Source organism: Morone saxatilis, unplaced genomic scaffold (assembly GCF_004916995.1).
Source record: "Morone saxatilis isolate NCDOM2014 unplaced genomic scaffold, NCSU_SB_2.0 Contig3, whole genome shotgun sequence".
NCBI classification, from domain to species: domain Eukaryota; kingdom Metazoa; phylum Chordata; class Actinopteri; family Moronidae; genus Morone; species Morone saxatilis.
The window spans coordinates 18,975,453-18,995,780 of record NW_023339873.1 but is presented as its reverse complement, the minus strand read 5'-3'; the positions used below and the strand labels follow the sequence as shown (position 1 = coordinate 18,995,780).

The following is a 20,328-nucleotide window of genomic DNA, read 5'->3' as shown; positions in this document are numbered from 1 at the left end:
ACAAAGAGGCGAAACTTGCCTAGATCTAAGAGGACTTAACACCTGATTATATTAATATTCTTAATAAAATGACTATTGATCAAAAAGAACATGCTGTACATTATGCACATCTCCCTAACACAACCCTGACCACACAGTGAGTGCACAGAGAGTATAAAACCATCAATGACAGATGATGTAATGGCACATTGCTCATCATCCCACTAATGCACTCAAAGCTGTTGGAAGCACTGGCTGGCACAATTTGCACCTTCATTGCTTTTTCCACTCTCCCTAGTAAAACTGAAATATTCAAGAGGTTACAGGTGCATAATACTAAAGGGCTGAGCTGGACCTCCAAGGCATAACTATCATGTAATCTTTGCACACACTGCTTAATGTAGCTGAGTTTAGTCTCAAGTGAGTCCCTTAATCTTTCACTGAAGACAGTTTTATTGAAAAAGCACAGTTTGCTTGTTGCTCTTGGTTTAAAATAATAGCTTTGATTATGTAGGCAAAATCCATCTTCCAGTGTACAACAGCAGGCTTTATCTTTTAATGTCAGGGGAGAGTGACAGTGGTCATTTCCATGTATGCTGATATCCTGTGTATTTAAGTGGATGTACCTGGTGAAACAGAAGGATTAATACAGCTGTCTCTCATATGACATAGCAAGATCAATATCAAGTGTCAGTTACCAAAGCCATGTCAGTGGGCCAGCATTGAGAATATGAGGACCCTGGAACTGAATGACCAAAGGAGAATGTGGTGTGTGAGTTTCCTGCTTTGACATGTTCAAATATCTATGATTTTTTTTGCTTCTAATTTCTAGCCTAACCATAATAAATTGCTACTAAAACATATAGTATAAAGTAAGGTGATATTCTGTATACAAGTCAATACAGAAACTGGATGGGAAAAATATCATTCTCTATCATTTATAATTTTAGTGATAAAGCCGCAGCTGAACATTACTTTTTCAACAGGGATGTTATCTAAAATATTAATTAAATGATATACAGTGCACAAGTCTTGTAATTCAATCCGAGAGTCGCCATTCATTTGCAGAATGTTCTGTTCAGCATGTTTAAAACCCTGCTATTGCATGTCCTATGTACAGCATAATAGAAAACACTGATAACAAACCAAACCTGACCTCCAATCACAATCCAAAGCTCTGTTACTCCTGCTGGCCACTGATGAGTTTGCTGTTACATCTCCATGCACAACAAATTGAACATTAATACATTAGTGAAATAGGGAGACATGGACAATTTGACAGTCTTTATTTATCTATTAATAATCACTTTTTACATAATTCACATGGGTGTCAGCTTTACGGCTTTGAATGCAGCCTCTCTTCCAGTCAGTCCACTTTAATTCACCGCTCTGTGGCTGATGAGTCACAGCTCACCTCGGCATAACACAAGCGGCTAATATAAGCCACTTTTTTCAAGTCTAGGCCATATGCATTGTAACACGATCAAAAGCGTTGCTCTGTGAAGTAATAGCGTTGTTGATCAAGGCAAAGTCCTACAAATCCCACAGGGATGCCAGTGAAATAAAGTTATACACTTTTATTATATTTTAAGAAACTGTCATTTGACCTCTGATGAATATTTAAGATCAACTCTGTTCACTCACAGACAAAACAAGACCTGATGTGATCTGATTTAAGTGTAATCAGGTCAACAACAACAGAGATGCTAAATGGCAAATTTTTTAAAATGATGGTGACAATGCCAAAAGTGTTGGTATAACAAAATATATTGTATTAGTCCTAAAAAGATGCATTTCTTCCCTGATAGCCTGTGATCATTTCAATTTCTCTTTCTGTGCCATTGGGACGAAATGTTGACTGATAACTTACGTAAAACACTCTCATTCTCTGCCACATACCACACACAGCATTTCTACATGCACACATTTCATAAGTGCCATTAAAAACCTTTCTGGCATTACCAAGCAAACAAGCTATTATTTCTGGTTCATGTAGCAACCTTCCCACGCACAGACGTGCAGATTAAGCTGCTGTGTTCCTGTAAAATTACACAACAGAGCCTAACCGCTGTCACTGGGACTCCACAACAACAGGGCCTACTTTCACAGGGAATGTAGCTGGATGACGATGGGCAGGTGACAGAGAGAGAAGAGAGGATGTGAATAGAGAAGAAAGACCAAGCAGAGGCAGACGGTTAGCAACAAAGTGGGCTAATGAAGGCAGATGGTTTCCCCACTCTCCACTAAATACATCCTCCTGGCTAATAAGTAGATGTAAAAGAAAATATAAGGATGCAAAACAGCAGCCTGCCCAACCATCCATCTACCACCGCGTTAAACTTGAACCAGAAACATCTCAGGGCTCAAAGAAAAACCTGGCCGGGCTCAAATTACGTCTTCGGGAGAGGGTGTGTGCTCCTCTGGCGACTGGCTGTGTGGTGGGGAGGGGAGGGACTGCTGAGGAGGGAGAGGACCCATAGAACGATGTGGGAGGCCGTCGGGCAGAGGGGGCCGCATGGGAGGAGCGTGGTGAGGATGAGGAGGTCCGCCGGGAGGGAAACGAGGAGGGAACATCATCCCTGGGGGTGGAGGGGCCCACACTGGAGAAGGAGGAGATGAAAAGAGAGCGTTAGGTTAACTCTGATGGCATTTAGAGATAGCAGGGTGCTTCAAAGTGGTGAAGATAGCTGTGACTGCTTACTAGGCATCATGGGAGGGCCCCCAGGTCCCCGGGGAGGGTAGAAATCAGGAGGTGGTGGTCCATAAGGGGCTCTACGAGGAAAGGGGCCGTCCATGGGGCCCATCGGGGGTCCACCCACCATCCTTAGATCACCTTCAGGGGGAGTCCTTCTATCACCAGGACCAGACTAGTGACAGACAGAAAAAGGTTGGTGTTACAGAAGCTGGTCCACAGATCCAAACACACACATACTGCTCACACAAACACATCTCTTACCTCTCTGTGTTCCTGTTCACCAGGCCCAAGGCTGTTTTCTCTGTATGTGCCATCTGCATTGAAATGAATAAATGAGATGAACAACCATGAAGCAGATGGTTCATGTATGTTACTGTTTATTTACAGTCTGTAAATAGAGATCACACTGACTCACCTGCCATGTCTAAAGGGTGAGGGGGCCCAGGGGGGAGACCTCTGGGATGGAGAGGGCCCGGTGGGATGGAGCCAGGTGGAGGCAAAAGGCCCAGAGGTCCAGGAGGACCTGGTGGAGGTCTCCTGTACATTGGACCTCCTGGTTCTGGAAACATATATCCTGAGAGACACAATGAGAGATATGTGAAGGTTTATCAATAATATATCAACAGCTGTCTCCAAATAAAGCTACAATCTGTGGTGTCATGTTGATATTTCTGGAGGTTGCTCCATTTACAAATAACTGCACAATGACTGTAGATACTGAAAGCTACTGTAAGTGCAGGTGCAAGTTTGGAGCCTGACAGCTTAAAATAAGAAATATGTGGGCATTTGATGGAACTGTAGTTTCCAGTGTCAAAACTCAAAATGCATTAAAAACAATACACATGCACTGTCACAATGCATTCAGCATGCACATTCACACTGTATGACAGTGACTGTTGACTTGCACAGGTGCAGTTAATAACCTAACAACAGAGCTATGGTTAATGTAATATAAGTTACACCTGTGCAGTGACTGAAAGGGCCTTTTGGGTTGCCAAACAGTATGCAGACACAATGCCACGATGCCTTTAAAATATGCAGGAAGTACTGGGCCTGAACAGAATCACACGGTGCACATGATGCCACACAGGTTGAATTTTTTTACACCTATATAAATAATATAATAATGATGATGGTGAAAGGTTGACGACACAGCATGAATCCAGCGTTGCCACATGCAAATCCCTGTGAGAGTGAGGATATAAAATAAATGTTCCTTGCTGCAGTCTAAAGGCTGGACCTCACGTTGATATGCAAGAGCAGGAATCAGCAGGAAGAGAACAGTTTTTATCTGTGCAGTCACAAGTCAGTGCTAGCATTGTCAGCACTGCACAATTGTTGTTGTTTATTGAGGTCACCTTGGCTGGGATAGAATTTGTAATTTTTTTCCAACACTGGATAAAAAGCTCCTTTAATTAGTTGTTTAAATGGTATCATAAGCAGTGGCAAAATGCTCCTTTTAAAGGAGTTTTAACTCTTGAGCACTTACCTGCTTAGATTTGGATCAAACTGAGGAAACAAAGGGAGGACACTGATTTCTGTTAAATATGCTCTAAATCGTAATCCTTGATATGTTCAGTGGCAGGTCAGGTCAGGTCAGTCTGTGTGAGCATCACCAGGCCTTTCTAATGTTACAGGTTGACCCAGCGGATGTTACTGATTCACTTTTTGTCTCTCTTTGTCTCTCTTGCACACACACACACCTGGAGGTCCTAAGGGCCCGGGGGGTCCTGGTGGGGGTCCCCTGCGATCTCTCTCCCATGTAGGAGAGATTGAACCACTGTCTGAATGAGGACCTCCGCTCCGCTCCATCTCCCCTTGACCACCTGGGTGCTCCATTGGACCACGAGGCACTGTGGAGGAAAGGACCAGAGGAAAGAGACAGTAGGAGCGAAAGAGGTAGGAAAGGAGAGGTAAATGAGGTGTTGAAGGGAGAGACAATGAGGGAAAAGGGGAGACAAAGAGGGAAGGGAACAAGCAGAACCAATCGACCAAAAATATCAGACCGTTGGACCAGAATGAGTGTGAATGCAAGAGAGAGACAAAGAGGAACAACAGCATGCCAGCATACAGACCATGCTACTACACATGTTTAAGCATCTACAGCTGATCATGCTACAGCCAGCTGGTAATCTCCAACATGCTGCAAGTGTTTATTGTGATGACTTTGTGAGACTGAATTAGAAAATGTACTGTATGTAAAAATAGAAAGTGTAATTCCAATCAGCAAAACCTTGTCAATAAAAGCTATACTTAAACTAACTCAACTTGCAACTTCACCACTGTAAGATATGAGAAGAATGTATATGTAAGTATATGAATGAAAACTGGGAACACTATATGCTTTTCTGTGTGTGTGTACCTCGAGGAGACAGTCTAGCAGGCGGTCCATCCATTAGTGTGGGAGGAGACAGAAAAGCTCTGGTTTCAGATGCAGGTCGACCCAGAGGAGACGGGCCGTATGGTGACCTTTCAGCTGGAGGGGAAGGACAGTTTGGTGAGTGTCAAAGTCGAGGAACTCCGTAGCCTACTGCACTTCCAGGCTGGGGTCTATCAGCCAGGGGACACAATGTGAGCTCAGTAATGCGTGTGTGGTTTGTATGTGTGTGCTAACCTCTGAAAGGCAGTGGTCTAGCCAGGCTGTCCAAGGCGTAGGGATCTTTGTCGAGGGCGTCTAGTTTAAACTGTGTGTCTGTCAGCCTGTAAACAAACACACCTAAAGTCAATATATGACAAACATTTTCTGGACCTGACTCTGTAATGTATGCAGTATATAAATATGAAATAAACAAATAAAAAAAAAACAACAACCCAAAAACTGATTTCTATGAAATTCCGAATACAGTTTATTTTTGAAATTGTACCACAGTTGGTTTTATGAGCCAAGGGCAATTTTTGTGTGCAACTAAAAATGAGTACACCCTTGACCTTGTGTTGTTTTTAAGATATAAAATAAATAAAATTTCCGCATTAAAATGTCTAAACACACTAGACTTATGTTATAATATTTGTTAAGTTGTGTACTGAGATTATTTCAAATGTTTGTAACAATGGTCAAACCCAGAAAAATACGTAATTCTTTTCAGGTAACTTGGCACCATGTTCCATTTGTGCATTCATTGTGGTTGTCTGCAGAAGCTCTCATAAATTAACTTTTTATTCAGTTTTATGCCACATTTTTCTGATACATTTTTAGATCTTTTTAAACTATATATTTTATGCAGTTGAAGGATTTTAGCCATCAGACGTCTGGATCTTAAGTTAAACAAGCTGAGCAAACGTTAGCAGCAGCTCAGCTTGCAGGCCCTCTAGGACGTCCTTTGTCTGCCAAACAGTGTTTGAGAAACACTGACTTTTAAGATTAAACTAGTTTTTTCAGTGTTGTATCAGTTTAAATCAGCGGGTCTGTTTGTTTCGGAGGAGGAGAAGACCTCTGCAGATCATTCGGCTCCAGGTAGAAACCTCCTTCAGTGAATCCTAACCGTAAGAAGCTGACTGCAGTGACAACAATGCTGGTGAAGACAACAACTCGCATGATCCCACACCACTTCCCAATGTCTCCCCATCAAACTTTTTCTTTTGTTATTGTTTTGATGTGAGAGACTCCCTAGCAGCAGAAATGACAGAAATGACGTGACGTTAACTTCAGTTACTGTGTGCTTACTTCTGTCTGAAGAGGGCGTTCTCTCTCCTGATGTCTGCTAGCTCTCTCTCTGCTGCTCGGGCTGCCAGCTGGAAAATCAAGGCCAGATCAGTAACATAACACGTCATACAACACTATGTACAACACATACATAGATACAGTCAGCATCATGGTGTTCCGCTACAGCCACACCAACAACGTATGTAATGTATAATGTATTTGGCTGTACAAAAAAGTTTTTAAGTGGACTTTTACTCACCCAGTTATTGTGAGCCTTCTTCTCGTGTGCTGATATTTGAGTCTGGTAAGACTGTTTGGTCTTGTCCAGCTCTTCCTCCATCTCCCCTGCTCGTTGTCTGAAGAAAAAGTGGATGTACAGGTGAGCTGTGTTTTTGTGCATGGGAGGCTAAATGTCACAAATGTGTTTGGTAACACTTTGAGGAAGTAGCTACCTATAGTTGTTGAGTTCTTCCATGGCCAACGCAATGTTTTTGTCCGCTTTATTTAACTTCTCTTCTTTCTGCAGGCGCTCCTTCTCCTCCACTGTGAGCAGCCTGCAAACACACACACGTTCATCAGTGAGGCTTTGCAGTCGCACTTGCTACTTCTCCGTACATTTATGTGTGTGTGTCTATACCTGTGCAGCTTGAGCTCGTTCTCCTGGTACATTTCTGTCATAATGTGGAGTTTCTGTTGTAGTCTTTGGACCTGAACACATGAATAAAAGGAATTAATCCAAAGCAAATGGAAGTGGAACTACAATATAATAAAATATTACAGTAATACATAGTTGGGGTCAGCTACCTGATCTGAGTAGTGCTCAGAGTCTGACTGCAGAGATAATTTCTCCTTCTCCAGCTCCTTAATGCTCACTAGAGGGGAAAACAAAAAACGCACACATAGTGGCACACAGATTCAAAAAGCATTAAATCGGTAATATGTCTAGTCTCTACACTTGTTAGAACTCAGTTGTTTGTCTGTCGCCAGTGTAAATTCTAACTTTGTCTGGCTTGTTTGTTCTGTATCTTACAACCTTGAAACCTTTGGGGAAAAAGACATTGGTGTACAGTTGACTCACAATGCAAGTCTTCTTTAGCTTTGACTTCATCATTCAGTTTGGCAAATGCTCTGTCCTTGTCTTCATCGACTGATTTGAGGTCTGCATTCAGCTGCACAAAAACACAGCACATTAGTTGGCATTCAGTAACGTGTACCTACAGAGATGCTTAACCTAGTTTTGAATTCTACAGGCAGTTTCCAAACATCCTTAACATGCTGCTCCACTCTTAGCATTAGCTTACATCAAATTCATTAAAACTGTGTGCTTGTGTTCATTTTAGTCCTACCTTAGCAGCATAGATAAGTTTCTGGACTTTCTGGAGATGGTGTTGCGTTTGCACGCCATCTCCTCTTCCATTCTCTCCTCTCCCAGCTGTCCCATTGGACGACTCCTTCTCTCCTCCCTCACCTTCCTCTTCCTCCAGGTCTGAATCCCAAGCTTTCATCCTTAGCAGCCGATCTGTCAAGGACTGGAAGGACACAAATATATGGCATCAAACCCATTTCCAACAACATAAAGAAATAAAGGTTTTAACTAAGGTCAGTTTGCAGTCTTCTTCTGTGGTAGTTCTCAAAGACATGTCCATTATTTAAGTCCAGTCTTTAATTAGAAAACCCAGGGTATAATATACAGTAACTAGTTGCAATATACTAGAATTATTACCATTATACGCTCATCCTTGTTGGCCACATCCTGCAGCATCTCGCTGTGGGCGACCTCACACCTGCTGATCTCTGCCTCCAGTTCACTAACTCTTTCCGCCCATCCCTCCACCTGCTGCCTCAACTGAGAGAGAAAGAGAAGGACAGAGAGATTAAATTATGGTGCAAGGAACAAGGGGGAATAGAGGTGGAAAGGGGAGGGACATAGTTACAAATATGCCAAGAACAGATGGTACTATTAACAATTCTGTGTACATGTGATGCAAAGTGTTCACATATGTGATCCGACAGACTGGATGGAACTGGCTGAACAGTACAACTCAATCATGCAAATGCAAAACCACCTTGCATGCTACAATGTACAGTAATTGTCTGTGTGTAATGTGTGTGTAATGTGTGTGTGTGTGTACAACATCCCACCTGAGCATTGCTCTCTTTTAGCAGAGTGTTCTCCTCTCCAGCCGTTTCCAGATTCCTCTGTAGTCTGTCACTGTTCATGCTGTACACTTTCAGAGTGGTTTGTGCCTAGAGACAGACGGACAGTGACAATGTCAGATTAAACGTTGAGGGAAAAGATGAAGCATAAAGGAAGAGAGGAGAGGAATGTGATGTGAAGTTCAAAGAGGAGAGTACTGCACCTGCTCGTCCTGTGACTGGAGGTCTTTGGATTCTTCTTCAAAAGTTTTCATGCCCTCTTCAAGCACTGTTATCTGGAAGGAAAAAAAGAATCCACTCTATCAATGTCACACTACTGCAATGGATTCTCATTCCTATTCAAATGTGAGTCCTGAATGATAACTGTAGATGCAGTCAAGTAGACTTTGCCAGTTTGGTGTTGTTGTTGCTATAATAGTTTGTGCTCCTACCCTTCTTTCTTGCTCTATCCTATGTTCTCTCTGCTGTTCCAGTTGATCTTTCAGTTGTTCAAGATCCCTCTCCAGCTCCCTTTTAGCTTGTCCCAGCTGTCTGGCTTTGCTCTGGAAGAACAGGAAAACATGATGTGTTTAGAAAACTCCTTCAAGTGAAAGCAAAAGAGTAAGAGAGTGTGGAGCCACAGTGCCAAGGTGTGATTAATCATTATTCTAAATTGGTGAAGCAGCAAAACAAATTTAAGACCTTAAAAGCGGGTATATACAATATTTTTATAATAATGTATCAAATGACATGTGGAAGCGGTCGCATGTAGTGAAAATTCTCAACTGAATCTGCAACTCCCCTCAGCTGTACAAAGCTTTATAGTGAGTTTCGACTCATTGTTTAGCTGCCCTAAAACCTACAGTATACTACTTACTCCGCACCAAAAAGCAGACATACACACTTAGCAACTAGCTGGTGAACATAGTATAGTATTTGACAGAAGTATGGACATAAACATGACTCAAAAGTTATTGCAGATTAAATTTCAATGACATTAGCCAATTTGGGTAAAATGCACACAGATTAAAATATCTCAAAAAATCTGCTGTATTAGGTAAACCATTTAAAACAGTCCAAGGATTTAAGAAGAAACTAACTGAAGTTACATCTTATAAACAACTCACTTATAGCAAAACACTATACAGAAGTCTGTAGTTCAACAGTGGGGTTTTGTTTCCAAATAGTTTTTTTCTCTTTGCCTTACCTCCAGATGTTCTGTCTTTTGGGTTTGGGCCAAGACGCCACTGTCCCTCAGTGAACTCTCTAGGTCATCATGCTGCAAATGACACCAAATGAGGAAATAAATGTCAGCAAATGTGGGCATGACTCATGATAGTCATGCAGACTTTTTTCACACCATGGAGCTCAGTTAAAAACAACAAGTGTTGTGTGTCAGTCAGCATTGGCACCAGAACCAACCTCTTGTTGACATTTGCTGAGAGTCTCAAGGACTTTACACTTTTCATCCAGCAGCTGTGCAACCTGCTCTGCCATCCACTGCTCTCTACCTGAAAAGATATACAGTGTGCAGAGAGGTTAAATTGGCAGTGTTTAGATCATAAAAATGTCACATCAAGGAATCAGTAGTGAGAACTTACTTCGATACATTCTGCTTTTGACCTGTAAGAAATAAGAAGAAAACGATGATGAACAAGTAGTAAAAAAGGGATTCATCTGTTGATAAATGGGCCGAGTGTGGTCTCTTTGTGTCTATCTTTGAACCAACAGCGCCACTACAAATCTCTACTAAAATCTTTGTGATGTTGATGCGTATATACATGGCTGTGTACTCACAGAGCTGTAACATCTACAAGTGAACAAAAGCACTGTGACCAGCCCCACCAGACTGGAGAAGAGGACTGGTTCCCATGGCACCCCGTACAGGTCCGGCCCGGGTCGGATGTCGTCAGGCAGTGATGATACAACCTGAACCAAGAGGAGAGAGCTCTTTGTTTTTGGATCTGGTTTGAATGAGCATCTTAAAAAAAAAAAAGAGGTGTGTGACCCTTGTGAGTCAACATTAGGTTTACTCTATTTAACTTCGTGGATTATAGACAAAGGAGGAAGGAATACTCATTGTGGACGTCAGGATAAGCTCCTTAGTACTACATGGCTGGCCTACATACTTCTAATAAAGGAATAAGAGACCACCAGCTGTCTTACAACTGCAGAAGGAACCAAACAGCTTTCCAATTTCACCCTCAAGTGGTTGTAATGGTTTAACAATCGACTACTGAATGTGTATATATAACAAATGTGAGTCAGCTGGTATTGCAAGTAGTAGAAGCATTGACTATTTAGCCATAACAGTTTACTACTCAGCTGTTTCACAGACTGTGTGATAGTACAGAGTAGGTAGCATATTTATCTGCTACGAGGACATTTCAAAAACACAAGCATATTTTAGCTCAACGAATAGAAACATCTGGAAGGCACAACACCACATGATCTGACACACTACTATCAATTGGCTAGCTAACCATTACTGGCTAACTCTGTGAAAAACTACAAACACATCTCAAAAAGCAACACAAAACCTCAATGTAATCCTGACAGCGGGTAAACAGCACTGGTAGGACACACACGTATTCAAGCATGAGCTGTACACAAGTCAAAGATGTACGCAGCGATAGTACTAATACTAAGAGCTGTTTTCGGCTGCTTGACAATCCGCTACGTTGTGTCAGCTGTGACGGCTAGTTAGGAAATGCTAACGAAAGCTGCCACATAACGTAACGTACATCCTTCACTTTCTCCACGGCGATACTGTAGTAAGCCTCTGCCGTCGCCTGAAAGTCGACCGCTTTGCTCGCCACCTGGTCGCTTGTCGTATGTTCCTCCATTTCCGAATTTGTTCATTGGGTTCTTATTTTAGCGATATCTTTCATTTAAACTGACACTGATAAGCAGAAACTGAAGCCATCAACCGGGTACGCGGCGATTTCACATCCTATTCACAACACCGACGCTCAAGAGTGGACCACGTGACTTCACACGTCGTAGGGGGAGCTCGGATGTTGGATTCTCTCTACAAACTGTTCGTAAATATTCTGCTACACTGCTACTACTTAGGAAGTTGATCACACAATAAGCATAATATATATGAATAATTCATAAATAAATTTTGTTTGATTTTTAAGCACTCATAGGCTCATGTAGATATAATTACACCCCCGCCCGCACAAATGGTTCACTCGCAACGTCACCAATTGTAAAATGCCACACTGGCACATCGGAGCACTTTCAAAGTGACACCAACAGAAACAGGTGTCAATACATTTAATGGCGTATTCTCAATGTCGTCTTTGATTATCTCCTGAATAATTAATAGAAGTATTTTCAAACTTCACACACAAGTATGTTTTTACACAAACGCCATCTCTCTGGAGCACCGTGCGACCATGTGTCACTCGTGTTGAGTTACGGCCTCTGGCTAATAACAAGCTGCTAAAGTAGGACACAGGTGAAGGCTTGACTCAGTCCGACGTATAACTTTCACCAAATGTTTCAAAAGGTACTCACCACACTGACCTCATGTTGGCCCATCTGAAACTAGAGAATCACTTGCCCTCTCTAAACATTTGAAACAATTTGCCTTTAAAGCAGGTGGATTGCCAGCTGGATCAGCGTGTGTTATAGATCCACAAGCACTGAGGAATGTGAGTGATGTTGAGGGAGCCAACCTCGCTTGACAGCTGAGAGGAAGGCAAAGCTGAATGCCAGAGGGAGAGTCAGATCAACATGCCACAAGTTCAGTCAGAGTCTTAAAGAACCAGACTCCCCAGTGTAGACACTAGAGGAACACCTGTGTGGAAGTGGGTCAGGGGGTCCTCAGGTATATTCTATCTCCAACCAAAGATTCCCCGTACAAAATGATCCAAAGTAGCCTGTGAACCTTTAAGTTACTTGACAAAACATGTTTAAAACTGGGTCAGACAAAATGTATAAGTAAAAAAAAACACCCTGCTTTACCTCAGTCATCATATCAATGAAAATGCTGTAATTGAAGAAAACTGAAATAATATTCTCAGTTTTATAAACTGGTGTTTTTTTTAATTTGGTCCTGTGGTTGTTTTATATTCTGAATGGTGCTCAAATGATTTTCTGTTAGGATTTCAATTGATTTTCAGTCAATGTAAAATAATGAATCACCCCTCTGAAACACACAGTGGTTGTCTCTGTACAATGTATATAAAGGTATTGGGAAGAAACCTGAAAGATTATAAAGATTAAAGAAAAAACTAAATGTGTTGTAGCTGTGTAGTTAAAAAGATACACTTATGGTTTGGATCATTTAGTGATCATTTAACCTATGTTCAGCTCACATGGGTATCTTACCTGTAAAGTCAGCCATATGAGGAGCTCCGTTGTTGCATGGACGTGAGTGGTTGAGTCTTCAGCGGTCTGATGAACAAAGTCCAGAATCTGCTTCATTACCCCTGGAGCTGGAGTTGCAAACATAATGGGATTTAAAATGTAAGCTTTCCTCCTTTGTCACAATGATATTGGTAATACAGCATTATTTGAGATCAACACAAAGCTTTTATCTTCGTTTAATGTATTAAAATATAAGTAATGTTCTGGCCCTGCCATAATGTTCCAGGTTGTGAGCTTGTGTGTTGCAGGAATGAGGATGCAGCAGGTCGAGTAGCGCTCCTTCTCATATATTAATATCTTTTAATCATCTTTGAATCCTTCTTGATTAAGGCATACTTGATTCATCCATACCTTCCTGTGGCTGTGGTGGCCCTGGCTGAACATGAGCTCTCTCTTTGCCTCTTGTTTCCTTCTCTCCTGTTTTCTCCTCCTCAGTTACCCTCTCTTTTTCTGTGCCTCCACTATTCGGTTGTCCACCTTTCAATTCATCCATCCGTTCATCTCTCTGGACGTTCTTATCCAGACCTCCAGAGGAATCTCCCATCTTACTTGACTCTGCCTCAGTGGCCATTTCCTTATCTCCGCTGTGAGCTGAACAGGATTCACCGACACAGCTGGCCTCAGCTGTATTTAACAGGGAAACACATGCACTCTGATTGAGATCATTGCAAGTCAAACTCAACTCACTAAGATTAAATGATTAAATTAACTTAAAGTATCAATAATATCAGCCATGATCTTTGAGGCCTTGTAGACAAAAATACCTTGATGGTTTGTGTTAGTGAGGTCTGATTTCCCTGTGTTGAAAGTCTCTCTCACTCTCGCCAGCAGCATTTCTAGCTTCTGAAGTGCGATGAGCGTCTTGGTCTTTTCTTTGTCCTCATGTGGTGCATCCACGAGCCTCATGCTAGGAGCAACCAGTGTCTCCCTGTGGTAATGCAGAAGTCTTTCTATATCCGACAATATAGACTCATCATCATCGGGGTCATCGGTCATGGTTTCAGAGCTTCCTAAAATGTAATCCAAAAACTGCAGCTTGTGCCGCCCAAAGAGCTCAATCAAAAGAGTCATCTCATCCGCGCTCATGTGGGCGAGGAGGTTCTTGTAATGTTTGGAGAGGGTTTGTGTTTGGAGTGGACTTCCTGTGTTTGGAGACAGAGAACTGGGCTGAGAATGGGTCTGAGTCGGGGACGGAGTCAAGGATGTCTGGACGAAGGGAGGAGGAGAAGGCTGCTGTTGCGACAGGGTGATGGGAGAGTCTGCGTGCAACTCTTCAACATGAACCTGACTTGAATCTGTAGTGGAATCCAGTTCTTGTTCGGGGGTCAGAGAGGCTTGTGCCTCAGATGTGTCACCTGTGTTAACATCTAAAGTTGGGGTAGATTCTGTGGATTCTGTGGCAGTCGGCTGGCTGAAAAACCTAAAGGTGTTTTTGAAAAGGCCAAATGCTCCTCCACTTTCAGCCTCTGCTGTCCCTTTATTGTGACCATCAGACGCGTGTGGAACAGCTTGTTCAGATATCACAGCCTGACTTTCAACAGGGTCACTGGACGAAACTGAAATTCCCGTTCCTCCCTCGGCCCTGAACTCCACTGTACTATAATCAGAGTGTATTTGCTCTGTTTTCTTCTCAGTGGAAACCCCATTGCTGCTAGTTTCAGTGACTTCGGGCTTAGTTTTATCTCCCTGATGGAACACTTGGTCGTCAGAAGGGTCTGTGTTTTCTGCCTTAGTGGAAGTCAGTTGATCATCTTCTTTCTTCTCAGTTGTCTGGGCAAGTAAAATGTGACTGGGAAGGCTATTTTGGCCAGTCTCACCTGAATACAGCAGATCATTGTCAGTGTATTTCCCACTCTGATTAACTCCCAGAGCACTAAGATTAGAGTTAGCATTGTTGCTTTTGATGTCTTCATTGCCAGTTAAATTTGATTGTGTGTGTTTTTTCTCACCCTGCTCATTTTTCCCCTCATCAGCCTCAGCATCATTATTTCTTTTTTCTTCCTCCCGTTTTCTGTCCTGATCTCTGTCCACATTCCGTCCGTCTGCTAATGTCTGATCGTTATCGGCCATATGATTTTGCTCTCCTGTCTCTAATGAGTTCAGTCTGTTCGCAGAATCGTTTCCATCTCTGTCCATCACAAATCCATCTTCGCTGGCTTGAGGACAAAGCTCATTTGGACATTTCAGGCTCCCCTCTCCTTCTTTGTCCCTCCTCTCCCCCTGCACATTCTCCTCAGCCTCCTCCTGTTGTGTGTTTTCCTCCACTGTCTTCTCTTCTTCTATCTGCGGGTTTTCGGTCTGTCTATTTTCAGCCTGTGTGGATGTTTCTGACTCTGGCCTGTCAATGTTTCCCACCTCTGCCTCAAAATGAGATGACGGTATTTTATTTTCTTCATCTGCTTTCTTCTCCCTCTCCCTTACTTCTTCGACCTCCTTTAACTCCTCCCTTCTCCCCTCTTCTTTTAAGTCTTCCACCTTCTCCCACTTTTCCTCTTTTAGCTCTTCTATCTGCTGCTGCTGCTTCTCCTCTTCTTTTACCTCCTTCACTTCCTCCCATTTCTCCTCTCCCTTAACTGCCTCTCCCTCCCCTTGCTTTTCCTCTTCCTCCCTCACCTCCTCCTTGTTATCCTCTTCTTTTACCTCCACCTTTAATTGCTCTCCCACCTCCTGCTTTTCCTCCTTCTTTAACTCTTCTACCTCCTCCTGTTTACTCTCTTCCATTAACTCCTCTCCCTCATCCTGCCTTTCCTCCTTTAACTCTTTCCTTTTCTCCTCTCCCTTTAACTTCTCTCCCTCCCCTTGCTTTTTCTCTTCCTCTAACTCCCTCACCTCCTCCTTGTTTTCCTCTTCTTTTACCTCCACCTTTAATTGCTCCCCCGCCTCCTGCTTTTCCTCCTTCTTTAACTCTTCTATCTCTTCCTGCTTCTCCTCCTCCCTTAAGTCCTTCACCTCCTCCTGTTTACTCTCTTCCATTAACTCCTCTCCCTCCCCCTGCTTTTCCTCCTCCTTTAACTCCCCCACCGCCTCCTGTTTTTCCTCCTGCTTTAACTCTTCTATCTCTTCCTTCTTCTCCTCCCTTAAGTCCTCCACCTCCTCTTGTTTCCTCTCTTCCTTCATGTCCTTCACTTCCTGCTGCTTCTCTTCTTCCTTTAACTCATACTGTTTCTCTTCTACATTTAACTCCTCTATGTCCCTCTGCTTTTCCTCTTCCTTTGACTCCTCCACTTCCTCAGTCTCAGTCTCTGTATCCTTCTCAGTTTCATTAACAGGTTCCTTCAGCACGTGTGCCTCACCATCACGTTGTTGAGTATGCAGGGACACAGAGTCTGCCTTGTCCATCTGTGTTGTGCTCTCACTAGTGGGAGACATTTTTCTGTCCAATTCTGGTGCATTTTCAGTCATAGTTTCAGTACTTCTGTTAGTAGAATGGGACGATCCAAACTCCTGAGAGCTGCCCCCAACACGATGCCCCTCTCCCTCCTCTTCTAACTCACCCTGATGTGTGTCTGCTTCTGTGTTATTATCAACCACAGCCAGTGAATCTGAATGAGCGACATCACTGTGAGCAGGTAAAGTGTCATCCTCGCTGGAGACGGGTTCAATTTTCTCTTCGGCTGAGCCTGATGATAAGAAAGGCTGACTCTCTCCACTGCTCTCTTGTGCGCCACCGCTGACATGACTGTATTCTGCTGAGTCATCAGTCTGAGCCTCTGCATTATTCCCTTCACCTTCCTGATCATCACTACCAGCGCCAGTTTTAACGAATGGATCTGTGGATTCTTCCGTGGTATCGATCTGATTTGGGCTCTCCGCCCTCTCCTCAACCACGTCCTCTGTTTTATCCTGCTCACCTATAGATCGTCCTGTGGAGTTTGAATTTAAATCCACAGAACTGGAGTTGGACCCTAAATGGATGTCAGACTGTGTCAAAAAATCCTGATCAGTCTCGCTTGCGGTTTGCATTTCTTCTTCTCCTATGTCTCTGTTGTTATCCTCACCCTCATTTTCTATTGATGTGAGCACCTGATGGTCTTTACCCTCCATTTCTTCAACTGTTTCCCTATCTAGCACTTTTGTCTCTTTGTTGTTATCATCTAGAACATTATCCTGCTCTTCTTCCTCACTGCCGATTTGAAAAAAGCTGTTGAGCACTGAAGACATTCCACCTGCAGCCTGAGACTTCTCCCCTAACTTGGCCTGAGGAGAAATATATTTTTTATCGACCTCAGATGCTGCATCATCAGGTAAGACACTATCCTTGCTAATGTCTAAAGTACCTAAATCACTATTATCAATGTCAGCAGTGGGTGGCTCTGTGGTGCCAGGCATTGTATCTGTCTCTGATGGGGTGTTTTGGTCTTTTGGAGTTTCTTCCACCTTTGCTTCATTGCTATTTTCTGTCCTTACCTCTTCTGTCAGTGCAGGTTGTGACTGATCCACATTCTCTGAGCCTGTTGCCTGCTCTAAGGTTTCGTCCTTATCTGTCTCCTTAACACCACTTCCTGTACTCTCATCAACTTCACTCTTGTCTTCCCTGAAGCCTAAAATGTCCCCGATCCCCATATCAAACCAAGAACTAGATGCTGGCTGTTCTTCCTCCTCTTGGGTTGTCTCCTCTACCTCTCCTTCAGTTGTTGCCTCATGCCCTGACTCTTGATTGGTCCGGCCGAACCCCAGCGTGCTTGACAGTCCGTTTCCTAGCCAATCCAGTGTCCCCATGTCTTCCTTCTCCTCTTCGTGTAATTGGCTGCCTTCTAGGTCCAGAGACATCCTCCTACTCCTGAATGTCTCTCCTGGTTCTTGTTCTTTGTCGTTTTCTCTTTCTTCATCTTGCTCTTTTTCTGCGGTGTCTGTTTTTTCCTCTCCTCCAAAGCCAAGCCACCCAGTCATGGTTGAAGTGAAAGAATCATCAGTTTCTCTTTCTTCTTCTTTACTTATCACAGCATCATCCGGTTTCCCCTCTCCTCCCAACCCAAGCCACCCTGTCACTGAAGAACCAAAAGAAGCCTGTGTCTCTTGTGTCTCGTCTTTTTTCTCTCCTTCAGCCAAAATGCCAGGTTCTTCCTCTGCATCCAGACCTAACCATCCTGTCACTGAAGAACCAAACCACGGCGAGGAAGCAGACCCACCTTGTTCGTTCGGAGCCTCCTGTGCTTCCTCGTGAGTCCCGGCAGCAGCATCACCGCCATTTTTGCTTTCGTCCTCTTCTGTCGATGTGCCAGCAGCGTCCTGGGTTGAGGCTGGAAGTTCTGTAGAGACATCTGCAGGTGTTGAAGGACTTTCAGCGTATGTGTCATCGGTGTATGGGGTGGTTTGGGTGATTTCTGACTCCTGGTTTTTGATTTTCTCATTGTCATCACCATTGTCATCATCATCATCACCGTCCAGATGACTAGTGTCAATGGGAAAACCAGACTCATCCATACAGAAAAAATCTGATTTCTGAATGAAGAGAGGAAAGGAGGGCTTATTTATACTATACCATATCACAATATACCGGTTTACTAACTATTTATTATATTTCTTTACAATTACCTATTATAGTTATTATGAAAGAGTATGTTTATCTACTGAAATCAAAGCTTGTTTACCTGCGTTTCCACTACTTTCTCCATAGTCGCATGAACCTGCTCCTCTTTCACAGCATCCTTTGAGAAATAACCAAACTGTTTGTCAATCTGAAAGAAAAAAGGAAGCAACAATCACAGTTAAAGCCACAGCAGCATTGTGTAAGAACTGAAGGAAGGAGCGCACAACGATCAAGAGGAGAGAAACAAAGATGGCAAATTACATTTCATTTTACAGTCCTTATCAGTGTCACTTAGAATTAAGTTATAGTTAAGTGATGTCAGAAACCAGACTCACTGTGAAGCTGATTACCCTATAGCACACAAAGACATTGTATAAAAACTCTTAGAATTCAATAGTATACTTTAGATTGCAATATATGGTTTTCAAAAAATTACTCTGCAGTCTGGATTTTGTATCATTTCTGTCTTAACCCTATACCAATCGTCTGTCTCTATGCCTGTATATGTGAGCTTATGTGAATATATATATGCTGCACAAAACACACAGCGATGTTTTTTTTAACTTTTATTTCTGCACACATTTTCCTCCTTCGTAACCCTAACCCTAGGTTTTGATGTCAGATTTAACTCTAATCTTGTACTTCATTATACTGACAATTTCCCATATCCAGCAGGCAGCAGAACTATTTACAGTCCATCCAACTCATTTCATATGTTTCGCCTCAGTCCTAATGAGCATTTCTGTGTATTCAGGTGTACATTTGTTTTAGACACTCCTCTGTTAAAAAAAGAAGATTCAGGTTCGTATTTGCTTAAGACAAAAGCCACTCAAAGCAGTTTCACACATTCTGTCTGCTGTAGTACATAATTATACAAGTGAATTGGAGTGCTCTCACAGACAATTGCGTTTATCAGTTACAGTGTTCACATAACTGAGCCAATCAGTGCTGACAATCTGAGAAGTCTGTATTATAATCAAGACTAATCTCTTTAACCTGGAACCTGAGGTAAGGGGACTGTTTGAGTTGTTTGAGATATCGGACTCACACTTCCAGCCCAGAGGTCTTCCCTCTTTCCGGTCAGTTTGTGGTAAACGAAGATGGTGTCTCCTCGTCTAAAGCTCAGGAAACGACAGTCTTTTGCATGGTGGTCCTTGATGGCCTGCACTCTGCTCATCAGGCCTGCACAAAGACAGCAAGAGACAGACACAAAGTGGTGATTCAAATAGAAAATGGATGCATGGACTTAATGTACAGATTAAAAATATCATCATTAAGAAAGTTTTTTTAACTGACTTACATATTATATACAAAGTCATAAATTAGAATTAATAGTTTAGGACTTACTTTCACACTCAGAATCTCCACAGATCTTGTAGTCAGACAACAATCCCAGATTTAAATGAGGTAAAATCACAAAAACCAAGCCTGTACCCCACAGGATTTTGTAAACCAGCGAAACAGTCATTATTGTTGTTTAAACAGGAGTGTATGAGGAAGAAATGCCCATAATGAGGGGAAATAACTCCGGCCAGTTGTGCTGTCAAGTGGACATTGCCTCTAAGCTGTTGCTGTCATGAAGACTCAATACTAAATGAGAGAGCTGAGATAAGGTATAAGGCCAGCATGAGGATAAGCTAATTATTAACATCGTAGAGCTGCTTGCAATACAAAATATTATCTGGTCACTGGTCAAAGGTTTTTTATTTTATTTTATAGTTTCATATTAGTGGGGGGGATCACTTTGAAATAAACAAACAAACTTTGCGGAGGATGAATGTTTGGGCACCCTAAAACGTGGACATTTTGTGGACTTTTGCACCTTTATCTAAAAAGCTGACAACACCGCTGTCGTCTGTTACCATGGCAACCAACGCCGCGCACAAAGACAACGTCATCACCCCGCGTTGACGATCCAATATGGCTGCATGGTTTCGTGAGTAGTTTCGCCACCTGTGATAATTT

At 42.7% G+C, this 20,328-nt stretch overlaps 1 protein-coding gene across 3 annotated transcripts; it reads right to left on the bottom strand.

Moving 5' to 3' along the window:
- Nucleotides 1-1,249: 1,249 nt before the first annotated feature.
- ctage5 (CTAGE family, member 5) lies at nt 1,250-10,382 on the bottom strand (the record flags this gene model as incomplete). 3 transcript variants are annotated; one of them, XM_035674012.1, is given in 22 exon segments in its annotated part: nt 1,250-2,579; nt 2,681-2,846; nt 2,936-2,988; nt 3,090-3,248; nt 4,378-4,527; nt 5,037-5,150; nt 5,289-5,374; nt 6,339-6,406; nt 6,577-6,673; nt 6,770-6,871; nt 6,955-7,025; nt 7,122-7,189; nt 7,396-7,486; nt 7,664-7,846; nt 8,041-8,163; nt 8,460-8,564; nt 8,678-8,749; nt 8,906-9,016; nt 9,661-9,732; nt 9,876-9,964; nt 10,055-10,076; nt 10,251-10,382. In XM_035674012.1, coding segments are annotated over 22 exon segments (2,349 nt in total), but the record flags the coding sequence as incomplete, so codon positions are not given.
- Nucleotides 10,383-20,328: the final 9,946 nt, after the last annotated feature.